The sequence below is a fragment of the Xenopus tropicalis genome, chromosome 8 (assembly GCF_000004195.4).
Source record: "Xenopus tropicalis strain Nigerian chromosome 8, UCB_Xtro_10.0, whole genome shotgun sequence".
Taxonomy (NCBI): domain Eukaryota; kingdom Metazoa; phylum Chordata; class Amphibia; order Anura; family Pipidae; genus Xenopus; species Xenopus tropicalis.
Window position 1 is genome coordinate 133,778,919 of NC_030684.2, and position 20,339 is coordinate 133,799,257.

Genomic DNA, 20,339 nt, shown 5'->3' on the forward strand with positions numbered 1-20,339 from the left:
GTCATTGGGGTAGAAGAACCACACAGATCCACCAAGCCCGACCTTTTTGTCTAAATAAATCCATGAAGAAGGCGAAAACCTTTGTCTCAACCCTTTCCAATGTCAAAAATGTCATTGACTCCAAGATGGCACTGGGACCAGTCCCAGGGTTAATATCAGTAACCCCCTATTTCATCCCAAGATCCTGCTGCAAAGATGGAATTAATTGGGCTGCAGAGTTTTGTGTCATCTGCAAACACTTCATGAAGCCATACTGATTTCTACTCACAACGCCATTCTCCGGAACATAATTCCCATAACAACAGTAGAAAAGGAACAACAATCCCTATAGATGCAGAATGTGAATAAACTCACCAGTGGAAACCTTGGGTTAGGGTGCCAAGCACAGCCAGTGGTGGTGGATTAAACCAATAAGGAAAAAATGAGCAGGCAGTCCAAATATCCCAATATACAAATGAAGTAAAAAAATATATTTTATTAAGTTTACATGTCTTTAAAAAAGACTGCAAACACAAGTCTATACACTCACAGTTCTTCTTTATAGAGTCCATTATCCGTTGGTGCAGATCCTCCAAATGCACCTGGCTAGGTGCCTATATCAATGAGCACAAAAAGAGAAAAGGAAATGCACACAAAACGATTTGCTGGTGTAAAAAAAATACCTCCAACCTGTTTATTGAAAAATAACCTGCCCACTGCAGGTGTCAGACTTACGGACCTGTAATTGCCAGGCTGAGACTGTGATCTCTTTTTAATTATAGGAATGACATCAGCTTTCCTGAGTGAGTCTAGAGAATATCAGAAATAGAGGCCTGGATAAAACTGAACTAAGCTCTTTAAGCACTTGAGGGTGTGTTCCATCTGGAATTGGTGCCTTATTCACATTAACTTTTAAACATTTAACGTATATACCTGAGTATAAGCTGATCCAAATATAAGCCGAGGTACCTAACTGGAAAAACCTATTGACTCGAGTATAAGCCTAGCTCTGTAAGTGGAGAAGAGGCTCAACAAAAACAATATGGTATCAACAATGATACCAGTAACTCCCCCCCTTAGCTCAATCAGCAACCAAGCTAAAACACAAAGAGTTAAAATCCTTCAAAACTATATATAGTTTCTATAGAATATAAAGTGCAATGTCTAGTGCAGAATGGGACAGGTGAGGATGGTGGATGGAGATGAATTTGGGAGAAGGCCAGGGCACTGGAGTGGCCTAATTTGCACACAAAGGACAGAGGGTGCTAGTCTGGAGGGACCCATGGCACCCAACTCGAGTATAAGCACAGTTCAGTGCATTTTGGATGCTGAAAAACTAGGCTTATACTCGAGTATATCCAGTAAGTACCATTCCCTATGCCTGACTTGATTGAGCTGAGCCATATGTGCCACTAATGAGTCTTGGAACTCCAACTCCTCCGTACTGTGAGTTTTTGATTTAATAGCCCCTTCCCTACCTCCCATGTGATGGCACTGGTTAGTCCTGTATTATCTGGGTTGATGAATGTAGAAAATCCCTCTTCTGGTTTGTGATGCCTCATGTTGGAGGTCTTTTAGCTCAGAAGTCTTGGATTTGCAGTTATTGGAAGTAAGTGTACTGAGGATTGAGGGCAGATCTTTGGTGCGCTGACAGTTGATAGTAGACAAATACTGTTTGGGATGCTGACAGTTAATGATGGGAGGCTGACATTGTCATGCTTTAGGTAAAAATGTAAAATGAAATTTCTGAGCATCCTTAGTATGATGTCCATCTTCTGGCATCTCTTCATTTCCCTCTTTTCTAACCTGGAAGAAAGAACATAGCCTTATAAATAAAGCTAAATAAACAGCGGCTTCCCATCAGTCCCACGGCTATATATCCCAGCATTCACTGTTAGTCACCCTACGCTGTTGCTATAGCCTATATTACCCATCAGTACTTTACAATAACACTTGCTGGACAACACAATGCCAAAATGTGTGCATTGTACAGGTAGGGGATTCCTTATCTGGAAAGCCGTTATCCAGAAAGTTCCGAATTACGGAAAGGCACTCTCCCATGGACTCCATTATAAGCAAATAATTCTCATTTTTAAAAATGATTTCCTTTTTCTCTGTAATAATAATAAAACAGTACCTGTACTTGATCCCAACTAAGATATAATTACCCCTTATTGGGGGCAGAACAGTCCTATTGGGTTTATTTAATGGTTAAATGATTCCCTTTTCTCTGTAATAATAAAACAGTACCTGTACTTGATCCCAACTAAGATATAATTACCCCTTATTGGGGCAGAACAGCCCTATTGGGTTTATTTAATGGTTAAATGATTCCCTTTTCTCTGTAATAATAAAACAGTACCTGTACTTGATCCCAACTAAGATATAATTACCCCTTATTGGGGGCAGAACAGCCCTATTGGGTTTATTTAATGGTTAAATGATTCCCTTGTCTCTGTAATAATAAAACAGTACCTGTACTTGATCCCAACTAAGATATAATTACCCCTTATTGGGGCAGAACAGCCCTATTGGGTTTATTTAATGGTTAAATGAGTCCCTTTTCTCTGTAATAATAAAATAGTACCTGTACTTAATTCTTATTGGAGGCAAAACAGTCCTGTTGGGTTTATTCAATATATAAATGGTTTTTAGCAGACTTAAGTCACGGAGATCCAGATTACGGAAAAAACCCTTATCCGGAAAACCCCAGGTCCTGAGCATTCTGGATAACAGGTCCCATACCTGTACTGAAAATGTTCACTTTTTGACCACAACATGCATTCCATGGCCACAAAATAAATTCCGAGCAAATTAAATTTGGTCCAATAAAACAATTGGGCACAAAAATGTTTTTTTTAATTTTGTGCAGACAGAAATAATTCCTTGACAAAATAATATTTGTATGTTTACAGAATACCTGCTGCTGAAATAAAAAAACATATTTTATAATTATGTATTTAGTAGTTAAATATAATCAGCTATGGAGGACAACAAGGGGGTTGATTTATGGTAAATGAAGTTACCAATAGCAACCAATCATAATTAGTTTTAAATAGTCTCCTGCAAGCAGAAAAAAGAAATCAAATTACCTGTCTGGGTTGCCAGCACATCTAAGGGGTGATTTACTGCCACAAGTGCAAGGTCACTAAGGGGGTCACAACTGTGTTCCTTATAAAGCCCTTGAGTCCGAGGTCTGGCTACCTTCTGCAGCTTGCTCTGGATAAAAGATCCGGAACAAGGTACAGACGTTTCTATTTTTAATTTGGCAGCTGGACTTTGATTAACCTGAAAAAATAGTAAGTTCCCCACCAACTCTCATTTTTGCAGAGCAAAATCCACCCAACCACTGGGGGATGCAGGTAAAGTGAAGTTGAAACTTCCATTTCTCTCTTTTACTTTAATAAGAATTGGTGCCAATAATAAGGTTACTCTGATTCAAATCGTCCAATGAAGATTTTCATTCATTTAGGTCATGATATACAGTATGTGGTAGAAATTAGTCAAATGGACTTTCTTCTTCTTTCTTTCTTTACCCGTGAGCACCATTTAAATATAAAAACGTTGGGAAGCAACGCAAGCATGAAATAGTGCCTAGGGGTTGCCCAATAAGGGCTGTAATTGGTTATTTGGTAGCCCAATGTAGACTAGCACGCTACAGGGGGCTCTGTTTGGCAGTACACATGGTCTTTATGCCTCCAAAACTTGCCTCCAAGTTAGAAATTCACTTGGAGCAACATCAAAGAGGTTGAGGAATACCATGTTGCTCACAAGCTACTGGTTGGGGATCACTGCTTGAAACTGTTGGGACGATGGTGTCCTATGATGGGACATCACTATTTACATGCATATCCACAACTGAGGCAATTGAATCAGTGAGAAAAGAGCTAAAAACAGACACCGCCCTCAGAAATAGAGCAAAGCTGACCCCAGACCAAGTTTGTTCTTTGGTGGATCTATGGTCTTTATACCACTTACTTCAAGCTCCTCTCATAGCTAAACTTTACATGGAAGAAGTGAAAGCCCTGAAGACCTTCAAGGTAACAGCACCAAGTCATTGGTTCAGAGATATATAAGGTTCCAGCCTTCACTGAACACATGCAGTCGGTGGACACAAACATTAAGTTCACAACAGAAGATGTGAAAGACAGCAAACTGGTTTATTTAGGTTCTGCAAAGAGGGGGGAACTTGGATATTGAACTAGGAAATCTTACTTATACTGGAACATAAACCAGGGGTTATAAGAACATCCACCTGAAACTGTGGCAACCAATGACGAGGCTACAGACAAGGAATACAAGCATCTCAAATTCGCTTTGGATTCAAAACTTGTGGATACCCAGATAGGGCCATTGTCAAAACTATATCAAGGTCAACCAAAAACACCAGACCAACAAATAGAGGTGAGGAGCATAGCAGGGAAGGCAACATAGTTATGCCATAGGAGACATGGGAGCATTTTCAGCAAACACCATATTTCTGTGTTTTTTTAAACTAAGCAATACCCTGAGACAGAAACCAATACTTATACTTATACTGGAACATAAACCAGGGGTTATTAGAACATCCACCTGAAACTGTGCCAACCAATGACAAGGGCTAAAGACAAGGAATACAAGCATCTCAAATACGTTTTGGATACAAAAGTTGTGGATACCCAGACAGGGCCATTGTCAGAACTATATCAAGGTCAAGCAAAACCACCAGGTGAGGAGCATAGCAGGGGCGGCAACATAGTTATCCCATAGGAGACTCAGCAAACACCATATTTATGTGTTTTTCAAACTAAGCAACACCCCGAGACAGGAACCAATAATCCCAAAACACCCAACACTAATGCACATGAATAGTATTGTAGTCTATGGTGTCCAGTGTATTGAAGAAACCCAGGTCTATACATTGGGGAGACAAAACAACTACTTAGTAAGAGAATGGCCCAACATAGGAGGGCTAACTCATCAAGACAACACTTAGCCGTCTATAAACATCTAAAATAATGGGGCACTCATATTTTGGACCAATAAGAGGTTTAAAAAGGTGTGAAGGAGGCTCTTTATGCCAAACTGGAACAACCACGCCTCACTGAGAATCATGGTACCATTGTAACCGGATCATTCCTTCTTACACCTGTGAGTTTCACCCCTAACTGAATAAGTGCAATGGAACCATTGTGACAGAATGACGGTGCTGACCTTAAGGGTTTAAATGCCGGGGAATTCCCTACCAGTCAGCTGAACAGAAGAAGCCACACGGATGAGTGGTGAAAAGTTTTCAAGAACAAAGGTTAGTTGCTTCAGACTTATTTCTACTAGATTTAAATAAAATCAAACCAATGAAACGGATACATACCACATCATAAACTGTATTTACTTGCACTGCCTTTTCTGCATCTTTTGTACCTAAGTTAAGGGGAAAAAAGTATAAACCCAAAACATTACATTTAGAAAGTATAATGAAGTAAAGAAAGGCATATATAAAATACGACCAATCAAAGAAAGGTTACAAACACAGCATTAAAGTGTTTTATTAATACATTCATTTGGCTAGAGGAGAAGGTGGGTGCTTAGGGCAAAGATCTCCAAAAGAGACCTAATATTATATATATATTATCAGCTTCGGCTTATTCCAAGGCCTAGAATCCATCTAATCCTGTGGCCTTTCTAACAATGATTGGAAAGTCAGTATGGGAGTCATTCCCTTTTACAAAGCACCGGTCTATGATATGCAGTCCTCAATGGGACATTATGGGGATAGAGAATCTATCACAGAGCAACTAAGCCAATAAGGGTTATGGAATGTTATGAGGAAAGGCTGGCCAAGGAGCTCAAGGGGATATATAATAACTATGTACAAATAGGGGACAATACTATAAACTGTCAGATACTTTCAAGAGGGCCTTTGAAATATATAATTCTGTTCCTGAAGCGCTCATGCTGGCCTTACCGGTGGAGGTATTGTCTTGGCCTTGATGCTATTTAGTGTTTTCTTGGCTTTGCTAACTATTACAGACAAGTTATTAAAGGGGTTTCCACCTTGATAGGGTCCATCTCCAGGCCATGATGAGAAATAATATAACCTAGAAAAGGAATGCTGAAGCCTATGACTCCTCACATTCCCAGGCAGTCTCCCATCCAGGTACTAACCAGCCCCACTTGGCTTCCAAGATCAGATGAGATTGGGCTCTTTCTGGGTGGTGGATTAGAAACCTGCATAGTCAGCAATGGGTTCCTGGTTCAAATCCAGGCAGGATGGTACACCATCCAGTGTCGGACTGGGACCCCAGGGGCCACCAGAAAACCTTAGACCCTAGTCCCACTCTCTAAACTATTTTTCCTCCTTTCCTCACCCAACCTCTTTATTCTCCTAGTCTTTTATTTACATGCTAGCATCTATCCTTCCATCTCTTTCTCCTCTTTGTTCCCATTCAGAAATAGCAAATAACCTTGAAGCAGGCCAAATGGTCAGGAGCAGGAGGGCCCACTGACACCTGGGCCCACCGGGAGTTTTCCTGGTATCCTGGTGGGCCAGTCCGACACTGACACCATCTCCAACTAGAAACTGTAGAACAGACAGCCATGCTCAGTACATGTCCCTTTAGCCAGTTGACTATCCCTGCCTGCCTCAATACACACAAACAAGGCCCTGATCTGTCCAATTTTGCCAATTCTAACACCGCTACTGTCACAACAAGATCCAAAGATGCTCCTGCTACTCACATAATACTCACCCTCGGGGCTTTTCATGGGTTTTTTCCTCCAGTAGAGTACAAAACAAATCAGTATAATAACAACAGCAAAAATGAAAATAAAAGCAAAGGAGGATGACTTTTCAGCTGCTCTGCTCTGGATCTCACTTTCGCCTGTAAACAGAATATTATTATTATACATTGACAGGAGACTGTAGTGTGAACAAATGCCCACTATTTATTTTCAAGAACACTGGGGTGGTTCACATTTATTATGTTATAGAATGGTAGAATGTCCCATTCTTACCAACTTTGCAATTGGTCTTCATCATTTATTGAATTATTTTCCTTTGTTGTCTTCATCTTTCCATCCTTCACATTTTGCTCTTTGAGGCTACAATTGTATATTTATTGTGACTTTATATTCCCTAATCTTTCTATTTAGCCCCTCTTCTATTCATATTCCAGTCTCTCATTAAACAACACCTTAGCAACCATAAAAATGCTAAAATTCCAAACCGGAGAGGCCGCTGAACCAAAAGTGAAATAACTGAAAAACTACAAAGAATAACACATGAAGACCAATTGCAAATTGTCTCAGAATAGCAATGTCTACATCATTTCAAGGTGAAAAACCTCTGTTGCAGTAGGTCAAGTCCTATGAACCCAACATTCCCCTGCATTTTGGAACTTCGTGACTGTTATATTATGTGCCATTACCTTCTTGGCAGTATCTCCATGGAGCGGCAGTTCTGGATACGTTGCTAACTGTATTAGCTGCCATACAGCTGAAGGTTGCGTTTGGGTCGCTCTTATAGACAATAAGAATATTGCCGTTCGCATTGAAGTCTTCGGCGCTTGAGTTAATCCAGAAAGGGGTCACATCTGATCCATTTACCGTGCAGGTTAGAGTAACGGTGCAGGTTTCATTCCTTGTGACTCTGTGATTGATCTCAATATTGGCCAATGACAATTTTTCTGTTTGGAAAAAGTGAGTTAAATGTCAAGTACTTTAGATATATTCATTTTGTTTTTTATAAGGCACTTGTCTAACTTTTAGACTATGCAGTGGTGAACTACACAGAAAGGACATAGCTAATATACATTAGACAAAGCCCAGAGATGAATGGCAATAAGGCTAATAAAGAAAACAGAGGATCTTTATAATAATTATAGGTTTGTATTGTTTACATTTCTTACTATTGAGTGCTATTCTGATACCTACTGGGAGCTGCTGTCTTGCTCCCTTCCCATTGTTCTGCTGATTGGCTGCTGGGGGTGAGGGGGGGGATATCACTCCAACTTGCAGCGCAGCAGTAAAGTGTGACTGAGTCTGAGCTTTCAGCCAGCGCTACTCATTAGAACTGCTTTCAGCTAACCTATTGTTTCTCCTACTCCCATGTAACTGGAGGAGTCCCAAGCCGGACTTGGATTTCTTACTATTGAGTGCTATTCTGATACCTACTGGGAGCTGCTATCTTGCTCCCTTCCCATTGTTCTGCTGATCGGCTGCTGGGGGTGAGGGGGGGGGGATATCACTCCAACTTGCAGCGCAGCAGTAAAGTGTGACTGAGTCTGAGCTTTCAGCCAGCGCTACTCATTAGAACTGCTTTCAGCTAACCTATTGTTTCTCCTACTCCCATGTAACTGGAGGAGTCCCAATCCGGACTTGGATTTCTTACTATTGAGTGCTATTCTGATACCTACTGGGAGCTGCTATCTTGCTCCCTTCCCATTGTTCTGCTGATCGGCTGCTGGGGGTGAGGGGGGGGGGGATATCGCTCCAACTTGCAGTGAAGCAGTAAAGTGTGACTGAGTCTGAGCTTTCAGAAGGAGCCAGCGCTACACATTAGAACTGCTTTCAGCTAACCTATTGTTTCTCCTACTCCCATGTAACTGGAGGAGTCCCAAGCCGGACTTGGATTACAGATTGGATTACAGATTACAATTGTGTGCTATTGCCATTACTAAAGATGTTGATGGATTATGGATGGATACATTAAAGATAAGAGAACTAAGGGATAACTTACTGTGCACTCTGACATCATAACATTGTGTGAAATCATACTTTTCCTCCTTGCCGAGCACATCCGCTGTATAGACTCCCTGATCGTCGCTGATTATGTGACTAATGATTAATGATCCATCGGGTTTACTGGACAGTCTTGGTCCAAGCTTCCGATTCTTCACGTCAATGGGTTCATCTGGTTTGGTTGTGGCGAGATGCTTCCCTTTATAGGTCCAAGACGTCGCTTTGATTCCAGATCTCTCCAACGTCAGAGTGAGCTTTTCTCCTGCTGCAACGTCAACCTCTATAGTGTCATCGCAGTTGACCTGACTCCCAATGCCTGGCAGGGGATATTCCAAACATTATTATCAATTACACAATTTAATACAGAAAGCTAGGTTAGAACCGACCCCTTTTACTGTAAAATATGGTTTTTTTCTTCATAACATTCAAATATACATAGGTTTAGTATAAGCCTTGATTTTTATTGACTTTATTATTATCAGTTTATTTTCAGACCATCTGCCATATATATATTTTATATCCTGAACCTACTGTACCAGCCCAGAGGATCAAGAACCCTAGAACAGTAATGATCCCTGCCCAGCTTGGAACTTCTTGTAGTGTTATTACATTATATTTGTTTGTATTATTGGACTTCAGCTGAACTCTTTCCCCCATACAAAGTGCAGGATTACCCAGCATGCTCAGAGTACCCCATTACAGGAGAGCAGCAGAACCCCATTTGCACTTACCCTAGTATAAAGAAATCAGCCTTACCTTTGTACAGAGCAAACATGATCACGTTCCAGTAGAGGAGGCAGTTCATGATTCTCACAGTCGCTACAAAGTTCCTGTTGAAACTGTGAAACTTTCGAACGAGAACTTGTTTAATAGAGTCTGTCCCACCCCCTGTTGCTTAATTTCCACTACAGGCTGGGGGCTAAAACATTAAAGGGACAGTATCGGTGATTCTTGTATTTGTGCCTAAAGGCCATTGTAATGGCTATTTAAGCCAGTCAGTACTGGTGAATGTAGATTAAGGCGTTTGGTACCTGTGCCACTGACACCCTGGTACTTTTATGTTGGTACCATACATTTTACATTGTCAGGCAAATAAGAGGGTTAAATGAGTGGAGGATGGCGGCCATTGCTAATGCCCTACCTCCCTCCTGATAACATTGCAGGGTCTCTGTGCAACAGCCTGATTCAGTAATGCATAGCTATCTGTGGCCCCTCACCCAGGGAACCCACCAAAGGGCTTATTTATTTACCCAAGTAGAAAGTACTTGAATGCTGCCTCAGGTGCCCCACACCCCCCCCAAGGTGCCCCTGCCAGCCATACCCCACACAGGGGCCCTGCCGTGCCCCGCCAACACCCCGCCACCCACTCGACATCCTCCCCTGAGCGTGTGTAAGTAAAAACGCAACTGGTTGCCGGGGGAGCGCCGACAGGGGTTGGGTCTGGGCCACCGGGACCCACCACATTTTTTCCAAACCAGGCCGGTGAGACACCAGGAAAAAAACCTGGTGGGCCCCGTTGGCCCAGAACTGACCCCTGCTGGGTGCTCCAGAGCCCGCTGGTCTCCCTCTCCCGGCGTGCACTTGGGGGAGGGGGTTGCATGGGCGGAAGGCGCCAGGGAAGTGTGTGGGGACCACGGTGGAGGTCCCTTGGGGGGGTCAGGGCCCCTGCAGTGGCAGCCCGGTGTCCTTGCACACCCCAAGGCCAACCCTGGCGCAGCTCGGTTCTTCTTGCCTTCTGTTCTGAATATTGTGCCGTTGCACCAATTGATGCAGGGGGGCCGCTACCTCTAATCCAGCAGCAGCGTTCCTTAAGCCCCTGTGTCAGTACCGATGCACTGAAACAATAGGGAGCTCACATCACTTTCATGCTGAAACCCAGAAATGACATCAACCAAACTTAGAAAATGTTGAGCGTAATTGGTGCTTTTGTGTTAAAATGGTACAATTTAGCTCTATTACAGGTATCCCAACTAAGATATAATTAATCCTTTTTGGGGGCAGAACAGCCCTATTGGGTTTATTTCATGGTTAAATGATTCCCTTTTCTCTGTAATAATAAAACAGTACCTGTACTTGATCCCAACTAAGATATAATTACCCCTTATTGGGGGCAGAACAGTCCTATTGGGTTTATTTAATGGTTAAATGATTCCCTTTTCTCTGTAATAATAAAACAGTACCTGTACTTGATCCCAACTAAGATATAATTACCCCTTATTGGGGGCAGAACAGCCCTATTGGGTTTATTTAATGGTTAAATGATTCCCTTTTCTCTGTAATAATAAAACAGTACCTGTACTTGATCCCAACTAAGATATAATTACCCCTTATTGGGGGCAGAACAGCCCTATTGGGTTTATTTCATGGTTAAATGATTCCCTTTTCTCTGTAATAATAAAACAGTACCTGTACTTGATCCCAACTAAGATATAATTACCCCTTATTGGAGGCAGAACAATCCTATTGGGTTTATTACTTTAATAGACAAGATTTGGTGATCCAAATCATGAAAGATCCCTTATCCCCCAGGTCCCAAACACTCTGAATAATAGATCCCATGCCTGTGTCTTTAACATGTAGGTGTACCCTAAAGACTCTTACTAATGCAGTGTGTGATATTTGTGTAACAGGGCCCTACATCTGTTCCAGCTTTGCTCCGGCTGCATTCAGCACTCCCTTCCGACAACAATAACTTTACCCTTAGCTACAGTGCCCGGCCCGGATGTGCCCCACTGGTGTGAGTTTTGTATTCTTAATAACATTATTGGTGAAACTGAAATGCAGAACAGCTCAACAGGAAGAGAACAGGCTTGGCACCCAATATAGCGACGCTTGGTGCACAAATGCCGGAGGGCACCCTCCCAAGAAGTCTGAACTAAAATTAAGCACTGGCACTCAATAGCAGATACAAAGGCCCCTTTGTCAAGCTTGGCACATTCACAATAACCCTGCAAGGGCTTGTCCTGCTTGTATCTGCTTTTGAGTGTCGGTGCTTAATTTTTGGTGTAAAACAGAGACATGGTACCCCTTACTAGTCTCAGGCCAATTGTTTTCACTGCTGATTTGAAATAAGTGAATTGGGAAGCTGGGCTCTCATCTCCCAAACAGGGAGCTTTTGCCTTTATATGGTCACAGAGATTCTCACTGATTTTTAATATCCTTACCATTCACAGTAGGGGGTACACTATCCCTTATAATACATGAGTGATACTTAGAGTTCCCTGTAGAACTCAGCCTGCAGCCTTGTGCCTTTATATGGGCACAGAACCCCCTCAGTGACTACTAATATCCTTATCATTTACAGTAGGGGGTACATTATCCCTTATAATACATGAGTGATACTCAAAGTTCCCTGTATAACTCAGCCTGCAGCCTTGTGCCTTTATATGGGCACAGAATCCCTCAGTGACTGCTAATATCCTTATCATTTACAGTAGGGGGTACATTATCCCTTATAATACATGAGTGATACTCAAAGTTCCCTGTATAACTCAGCCTGCAGCCTTGTGCCTTTATATGGGCACAGAACCCCTCAGTGACTGCTAATATCCTTATCATTTACAGTAGGGGGTACATTATCCCTTATAATACATGAGTGATAATCAGAGTTCCCTGTATAACTCAGCCTGCAGCCTTGTGCCTTTATATGGGCACAGAACCCCTCAGTGACTGCTAATATCCTTATCATTTACAGTAGGGGGTACATTATCCCTTATAATACATGAGTGATACTCAGAGTTCCCTGTATAACTCAGCCTGCAGCCTTGTGCCTTTATATGGGCACAGAATCCCTCAGTGACTGCTAATATCCTTATCATTTACAGTAGGGGGTACATTATCCCTTATAATACATGAGTGATACTCAGAGTTCCCTGTATAACTCAGCCTGCAGCCTTGTGCCTTTATATGGGCACAGAACCCCTCAGTGACTGCTAATATCCTTATCATTTACAGTAGGGGGTACATTATCCCTTATAATACATGAGTGATACTCAGAGTTCCCTGTATAACTCAGCCTGCAGCCTTGTGCCTTTATATGGGCACAGAACCCCTCAGTGACTGCTAATATCCTTATCATTTACAGTAGGGGGTACATTATCCCTTATAATACATGAGTGATACTCAGAGTTCCCTGTATAACTCAGCCCATTAGACACGTCACACTTCAGCATTCCCCGGTTTAGACGCAGTGTACCAGAAATTCACGGGGATTAACTGGTAGACCGCAATCGAGGTATTGCCCAGCCCTGGTTTGCATAGATGTCATTGTTGCCCATGTAACTGTTATCTAAACACTGACCCCCGCTGTCTGTATGAGACATTGCACGCTATCATTTCACTTAAATGCACTGTTACCATGCACTGGTTAATATTGTACAATACAATGGATTTTTATCTTTTTATCTACTATCCAACCTGTGCCTTTTCTTTTTGGAATGGCTGTCCCTATAGCTACACAGCAGCTTTGTTTACTGAATACAAACACACCAGTTGTACCAGTGCAGGGCAACAGTACATTATATTGTAATTATTCATTTTTTTGGCGTTAATGTTCCTTTTAAACCACATTCTTTAATCCCCAGCGCATACAATAACCACCCTTTGTTTCTGTGCAGCTGTATAGAATACTGTATGTCTGAACTGATCATCCCTGTAATCAGCCCTGCAGCCACATAAGCAGTCTCCTTACTGAGATTAATATAAATGTCCTTTTTTTATGGGATAATTATAAAAGAATGCAGTGTGTGGGTTCATGATGGAACCTATGAAAGCGCATCTGAAACATCTCATGAAATGAGCTCAGAAAATAAGGAGTGTGCCTTTAAAGGCAACCATTCCACTGCCTTTTGGTTTCCAAGCCATTGAGTATTGCTGGAGGCACCAAGAACTGTATGTTTCCAGCCAATCCCCATCTTGTGGGCAGACAGACAGACAGCAGCTCAGTGAATTTAGTGCCAGGACCTTCCGAAGACTTTTGCCGGGGGGTAGTCTGTTGTAGGTACTTAGGAAGCTCAGAGGACATCATAAGACTGGAAATACTGAGCAAAGTCCTGTTTTCAGTTGCCACCTTGGCTTATATACCTTGCCCACTTATGGGCATTATGACACTACAGGAGGATTAGAGTCTGAGACGGGGTGGCTTTTGCCTATCGATGCCGGTCATGGCCAAGGTCTATGGAGGACCTTAGATGTAGGACATTGCCTCCTATGGTAGCTTAGGTTTGTTCATTTCTCAGATTCAGGTAAGAGTAGAAAAGAAAAGTCGCGCAAAAATGTTTTTTGTTGCGCGTCAAATTGGGCGCGGTCGTGTAAAAAAAAAGGCGGGCGACCAAAAATAGACGTGGGTGAAAAAAAGACATGGGTGACAAAAAAAAACCACGAGACAAATGTGTTTCGTGAATTTATCGCCGTTTCACGAATTTTATGGCGAAGCAAAACGGTACAGATTCGCCCATCACTACTCCTCAATAGATTCGCGAAATGGCGGAAAATTTGCGAAACGGGGAAAATGTTGCAAAAAATATTTGTCGCACACAACTGTTCATTTGACACGCGACTATTCTTTTGATGCCAGCAACTATTCTTGCGGCAATTTTCAGACGCGCGACTATTCTTTTGGTGCCAGTGACTATTCTTGCGGCAATTTTCAGACGCGCGACTATTCTTTTGATGCCAGTGACTATTCTTGCGGCAATTTTCAGATGCGCGACTATTCTTTTGACACGCGACTATTCTTTTGATGCCAGCGACTATTCTTGCGGCAATTTTCAGACGCGCGACTATTCTTTTGACACGCGACTATTCTTTTGGTGCCAGTGACTATTCTTGCGGCAATTTTCAGATGCGCGACTATTCTTTTGACACGCGACTATTCTTTTGATGCCAGCGACTATTCTTGCGGCAATTTTCAGATGCGCGACTATTCTTTTGACACGCGACTATTCTTTTGATGCCAGCGACTATTCTTGCGGCAATTTTCAGACGCGCGACTATTCGTTTTACACGCGACTATTCTAGCGATAATTTTTGGACAAAGTTTTTCATCCGTTTTGCGAAACAATCCGCCAATGGCGAAACGCGGAAATTCGCTGCAAATCCATGCCTGGCGCAACATTTCGCCCATCACTACTCCTCAAGGAATAGCGATTTCTATCCTATGTATAAATGACAGTCAGGATTTATAATATCACAAAGTGTTTTATTTTTATAATTCTTACAAAAGCTTCAAATAAATAAAACATTTTATAGATCACGTCACACTCTTAAAAACACCCATATAAACATCAACGTCATTAGAAAGTAAATCCTTTTCACATTGTACTCAGCTGCTGCAGAACTAAGGTCTTCCTTCTACTCCGACTCCTGTACCAAGGGGCATATTTATTATATCAATCCAATATTGCCGGTGATGTCATCAATCATATCAGCCAATCAGATCTTTGCTTTTGCTTTCTAACTTGTAGCTGACTGTTTAAATCTAACTACTGGTGGCCAATGGGCAACATCACTGGCTTACACACTGTAATAAATATGCTTCTCACTGGACTTTTGTTGGTGAAGGGATCTGATAGGCTGGAGGTGCTATTGGATTGTCTTTTCAACCTATCAGATCCTTGTACCATCACCAGCCCAGAGGGAAGCAGCCGGGTACCAGCAGTTATGGAGGGGGAGTAGGAAGGCAGATAATTAGGAGGAATCTTTGCCTGCAAGAAAGCAGAAAATGGTCTTTTTTTCTATTCACTACACACCACACATTAATACGGGGCAACTATCACGGTGGGGGGGGGGGGGGGCAGATGGGGGTGTTGTCAGTGGCCCTGTTGTAGTAGGAGGCTTGGAAAAACTATATAGTGATTTGGCAACTGCACAAAATGGCAGAGAACGCACTGGGGGTCATTTATCAACACTGACCATATTTACCCATGGGCAGTAACCCATGGCAACTAATCAAATTGCTGCATTGATTGTTCTACCTGCAGCTGGCTAAAGAATGCCAATCATTGACTGGTTGCTATGGGTTACTGCCCAGTGTTGATAAATGAGGCCCACTGTGTTTACTGTGTCAAGCCAAACAAACCCAAAGTTTTAGAGACGGGTCCCTTTGGTTAACACCCCAAAATGCAAACCCAAATACAAACTATTCATGTTGATGATAGTACTGCCTTAGTAGAATGCCATCCCAATAACTAAGTAAAAAATGCAGAGAATACTTTCATTTACCCATTAAAGCTTTTTAGCATCACCTTCCCAACTAGTCATGCCTAATACATAGGTAGAGTTGCCACCTGCCTGGATTTGACCCGGACATCCCAGTTCAAAACTGCCTGCCCTGAAAACCGGGGAGGACTAGCTCAGATTGATGTGGCAATTGCCAAGTTGAGGATCATCACATCAAAGCCCTGCCCCCCAATGATACCACCAACCCACCCCTTCCCCATGACATCACTGGCCACTCCTCCCTGCCCCTTGTGATGTCACTGCCCACCCCCTGCCTGAAGAAAGAAGCTGGCAGATGTGGCAACCCTATACATAAGGTGGCGCCATGGTTGGAACTGCTTGTAGTGCTGGGATCTATTGCACAGAAATGCCACACTGGATCAATAAGGCCTAACCCTAATGGGCCAAGGACCAGTGCCCAGGGCATCACTAGACCTGAATACAGCCCTGGCTCTGTGATGGATTCCAATATTTATATATTTTCTCCCTGTGTTTGGATGCAGTTCTTCTAATCCAGTTGTTGCCCACAGACTAAAAACTGGCAGGTTAATTGGTTTATGGAGATATTGACCTTAGTGCGCACAGTAGGGTCTGTAGGTGCAAGTGCAGATATTGGTGTTTTAGATGTATCCTATAAACACATATATTAGTTGTTATCAAAGAATAAAGATTTAGAACAGGACACAGGCACAGACCAACTGCAATTGTAGGGTGATTATAGACATCAAGACCAGAGGTCATTCTATCTGCTTGGGGTGAATGAGACAGTTAAGCCTAAAGCCTAAGCCTAAAGATGGACAGAGAGACACAGTTATGCTAAAACAAGGATGATGATTGGATGCTATGGGATCAGTCCCATGTAGGAAGAAATGGTTAAACTGCAACATTTTGTATTAGAATTTGTTCCTCCATGTCCTTACAAGCTCTTAGGACATATAAGCTATTAGTTAATACTGTTCATTGTATAGTAATACTCTGTATTAATATATATATATATAAAGCTGCTTCATATCCTGAGTGAATCTGAATGGTTCAAGTCAGGCCCAGTGGGAACTTCGGGGCCAGGCTCAATATGAGTAAGTATTTCTTCAAATCCAAGAGTGACTTACTCACTGTGGGTGAATATAGTATATCCCTAGTGGAGATATAGGAAGACATTTCAAACATGAATATGACAGTTAGCTCTGCTGAATCATTCTGATTAGTCACAAGTAATAGCAAAAGGAACTTACACAGGATAGTAAGCAACTTCCATCTGACAGTAATGCATAGGATGGGAATCTTTCCCACCCAAATGTGCCATTTCTCAAGGTTGGGAAGGGTCTTACACCTTCCCACACCTTCTCCTCGCCATGGCAGTTATAGATAAAGTGGCTGTGCAGGTAGTGGAGACCATGAGAGGGAAGGGCCAAGTGAGTAGTTAGGCCTGGGACCCTATTCTAAAGGGAGAATGTTAGTGTGGCCTGACCCACAGGGAAACCCACAGTAGGAGGTTTCATGCCCACCCATTCCCAGTGACTCAACATTGCTGATTAATTAATCCGGCTTAGTATAACACTATATTTCCATCTTATTGATAAAGGGCCATTAAAACGCATTAAAAAAACGCATTCAAACGCACACACTAATACTCAGTAACCTATATCTAGTGAGTAACTGGAAGAGTCGTGGCTTTCCCAAATGCAATCTCTGTCATCTTGTTCAACCCTAAAAGAAAACAAAAAATGTTTGATTAAAATGAACATAATTCTTCTGAACAGGCAACAACAACAAAAAAATATCACACCAATCGCTAGGCCCATGAAAGGCGGCCATGTTTTACGCTGTTGACAGACAAAAGCCATTCACAAGGGTTTTAAAGGGTATATTAACTCAAAAACATCAGCTGGTCTGAACTTACTCGGAGTAGCCCTAGTAGTAGTTTTGGACTGCTAATAGCACACTAAATTTGTAATTACTTATCCTTCCCTCCCTCCCTAAAATGTTCCTCCACCAGACATACCCCCATATAGCGCCCTTGTGAGGGGTATATTTATGGATCTCCTTGTGCTGTTAGAATATTCCTTTGCCTCTACCTTTCTCCAAACATTTTTCCATCAGGTCCCCTTCCATTCTTTGCAAGGTACTCTTTGACTTTAAAAAAACTTAGATACAACAGCCATCAAGTTCAGCACTAAGGGGCACATTTACTAAGCAATTTTGAGAAAAAGTAGTTTTTTTAACTTCTAGATTTTTCGAGATTTACGAAGGGGTTTTCGGCAGTTCTCGACTTTTCTAATATTGTTTCCCGAAAAATTTGAGTTTTTCGGAAATTTCCCCCCCCACCAAAAATTCATGATTTCTTAATGTTTAGTTAACTTTGTTTTGTCAAAAAAAAAATTTGGCAGGTTTAGTCTGTCGACTACCAGTGAGTCCTATGGAGATTTAGAATAGCAGATGAATAGAATAGGCAGTGACTATTCTGTCCTTGACACATTTTTCAAGGAGAAGTTAATCCCCTAATTGTGTTCTGTTTTACCCAGTTTCAAGGAGAAGTTCACCCTCTTATTGCTTTCCGTTTCACCCAGTTCAAGGAGAAATGAATCCCCTTATTGTCTTCTGTTTCACCCAGTTTCAAGAAAAAATGAATCCCCTTATCATCTTGTGTTTCACCCAGTTTCAAGGAGAAGTTCACCTCCTCATTGTTTTCTGTTTCACCCAGTTTCAAGGAGAAGTTCACCCCACATTGTTTTCTGTTTCACCCAGTTTCAAGAAAAAATGAATCCCCTTATCATCTTGTGTTTCACCCAGTTTCAAGGAGAAGTTCACCTCCTCATTGTTTTCTGTTTCACCCAGTTTCAAGGAGAAGTTCACCCCACATTGTTTTCTGTTTCACCCAGTTTCAAGAAAAAATGAATCCCCTTATCATCTTCTGTTTCACCCAGTTTCAAGGAGAAGTTCACCTCCTCATTGTTTTCTGTTTCACCCAGTTTCAAGGATAAGTTAACCCCACATTGTTTTCTGTTTCACCCAGTTTCAAGGAAAAATGAATCCCCTTATCATCTTCTTTTTCACCCAGTTTCAAGGAGAAGTCCACCTCCTCATTGTTTTCTGTTTCACCCAGTTTCAAGGAAAAATGAATCCCCTTATCATCTTCTTTTTCACCCAGTTTCAAGGAGAAGTCCACCTCCTCATTGTTTTCTGTTTCACCCAGTTTCAAGGAAAAATGAATCCCCTTATCATCTTCTTTTTCACCCAGTTTCAAGGAGAAGTTCACCCCCTCATTGTTTTCTGTTTCACCCAGTTCAAGGAGAAATGAATCACCTTATTGTTTTCCGTTTCACCTAGTTTCAAGGAGAAATGAATCCCCTTATTGTTTTCTTTTTCACCCAGTTTCAAGGAGAAGTTCACCCCCTCATTGTTTTCTGTTTCACCCAGTTTCAAGGAGAAGTTCACCCCCTCATTGTTTTCTGTTTCACCCAGTTCAAGGAGAAATGAATCCCCTTATTGTTTTCCGTTTTACCTAGTTTCAAGGAGAAATGAATCCCCTTATTGTTTTCCGTTTCACCCAGTTCAAGGAGAAATTAATCTCCTTATTGTCTTCTGTTTCACCCAGTTTCAAGGAGAAGTTCACCCCCTCATTGTTTTCTGTTTCACCCAGTTCAAGGAGAAATGAATCCCCTTATTGTCTTCTGTTTCACCCAGTTTCAAGGAGAAGTTCACCCCCTCATTGTTTTCTGTTTCACCCAGTTCAAGAAAAAAATGAATCCCATTATCATCTTCTGTTTCACCCAGTTTAAAGGAGAAGTTCACCTCCTCATTGTTTTCTGTTTCACCCAGTTTCAAGGAGAAGTTCATCCACATTGTTTTCTGTTTCACCCAGTTTCAAGGAAAAATGAATCCCCTTATCATCTTCTTTTTCACCCAGTTTCAAGGAGAAGTTCACCCCTCATTGTTTTCTGTTTCACCCAGTTCAAGGAGAAATGAATCCCCTTATTGTTTTCCGTTTCACCCAGTTCAAGGAGAAATGAATCCCCTTATTGTTTTCTGATTTACCCAGTTTCAAGGAGAAATGAATCCCCTTATTGTTTTCCGTTTCACCCAGTTCAAGGAGAAATGAATCCCCTTATTGTTTTCCGTTTCACCCAGTTCAAGGAGAAATGAATCCCCTTATTGTTTTCCGTTTCACCCAGTTCAAGGAGAAATGAATCCCCTTATTGTTTTCCGTTTCACCCAGTTTCAAGGAGAAATGAATCCCCTTATTGTTTTCTGTTTCACCCAGTTTCAAGGAGAAATGAATCCCCTCATTGTTTTCAGTTTCACCCAGTTTCAAGGAGAAATTAATCCCCTTATTGTTTTCAGTTTCACCCAGTTTCAAGGAGAAATTAATCCCCTTATTGTTTTCAGTTTCACCCAGTTTCAAGGAGAAATGAATCCCCTTATTG

General features: G+C 41.9%; 2 protein-coding genes across 3 annotated transcripts in view; both read right to left on the bottom strand.

Annotated features, from left to right (window-relative positions):
• Positions 1-1,268: 1,268 nt before the first annotated feature.
• On the bottom strand, positions 1,269-9,597 carry LOC100488729 (SLAM family member 9). The gene is made up of 6 exons (XM_002938942.4): positions 9,454-9,597; positions 8,696-9,013; positions 7,386-7,643; positions 6,708-6,839; positions 5,330-5,379; positions 1,269-1,785 (listed from the first exon to the last, which is right to left on the bottom strand). The coding sequence occupies exons 1-6, from the start codon at positions 9,500-9,502 to the stop codon at positions 1,693-1,695; spliced, it is 900 nt and encodes a 299-aa protein (XP_002938988.3). The 5' UTR covers positions 9,503-9,597; the 3' UTR covers positions 1,269-1,692.
• A 5,278-nt stretch (positions 9,598-14,875) lies between these two features.
• Positions 14,876-20,339, bottom strand: part of LOC100490553 (major histocompatibility complex class I-related gene protein-like) — a 29,054-nt gene continuing 23,590 nt past the window's right edge. For both annotated transcript variants that reach the window (XM_031891502.1, XM_002938952.5), the window contains one exon: positions 14,876-17,622. In XM_031891502.1, coding sequence (XP_031747362.1) covers positions 17,561-17,622 — 62 coding nt within the window. In that variant the 3' untranslated portion in view covers positions 14,876-17,560. The remainder of the gene's footprint in view (positions 17,623-20,339) is intronic.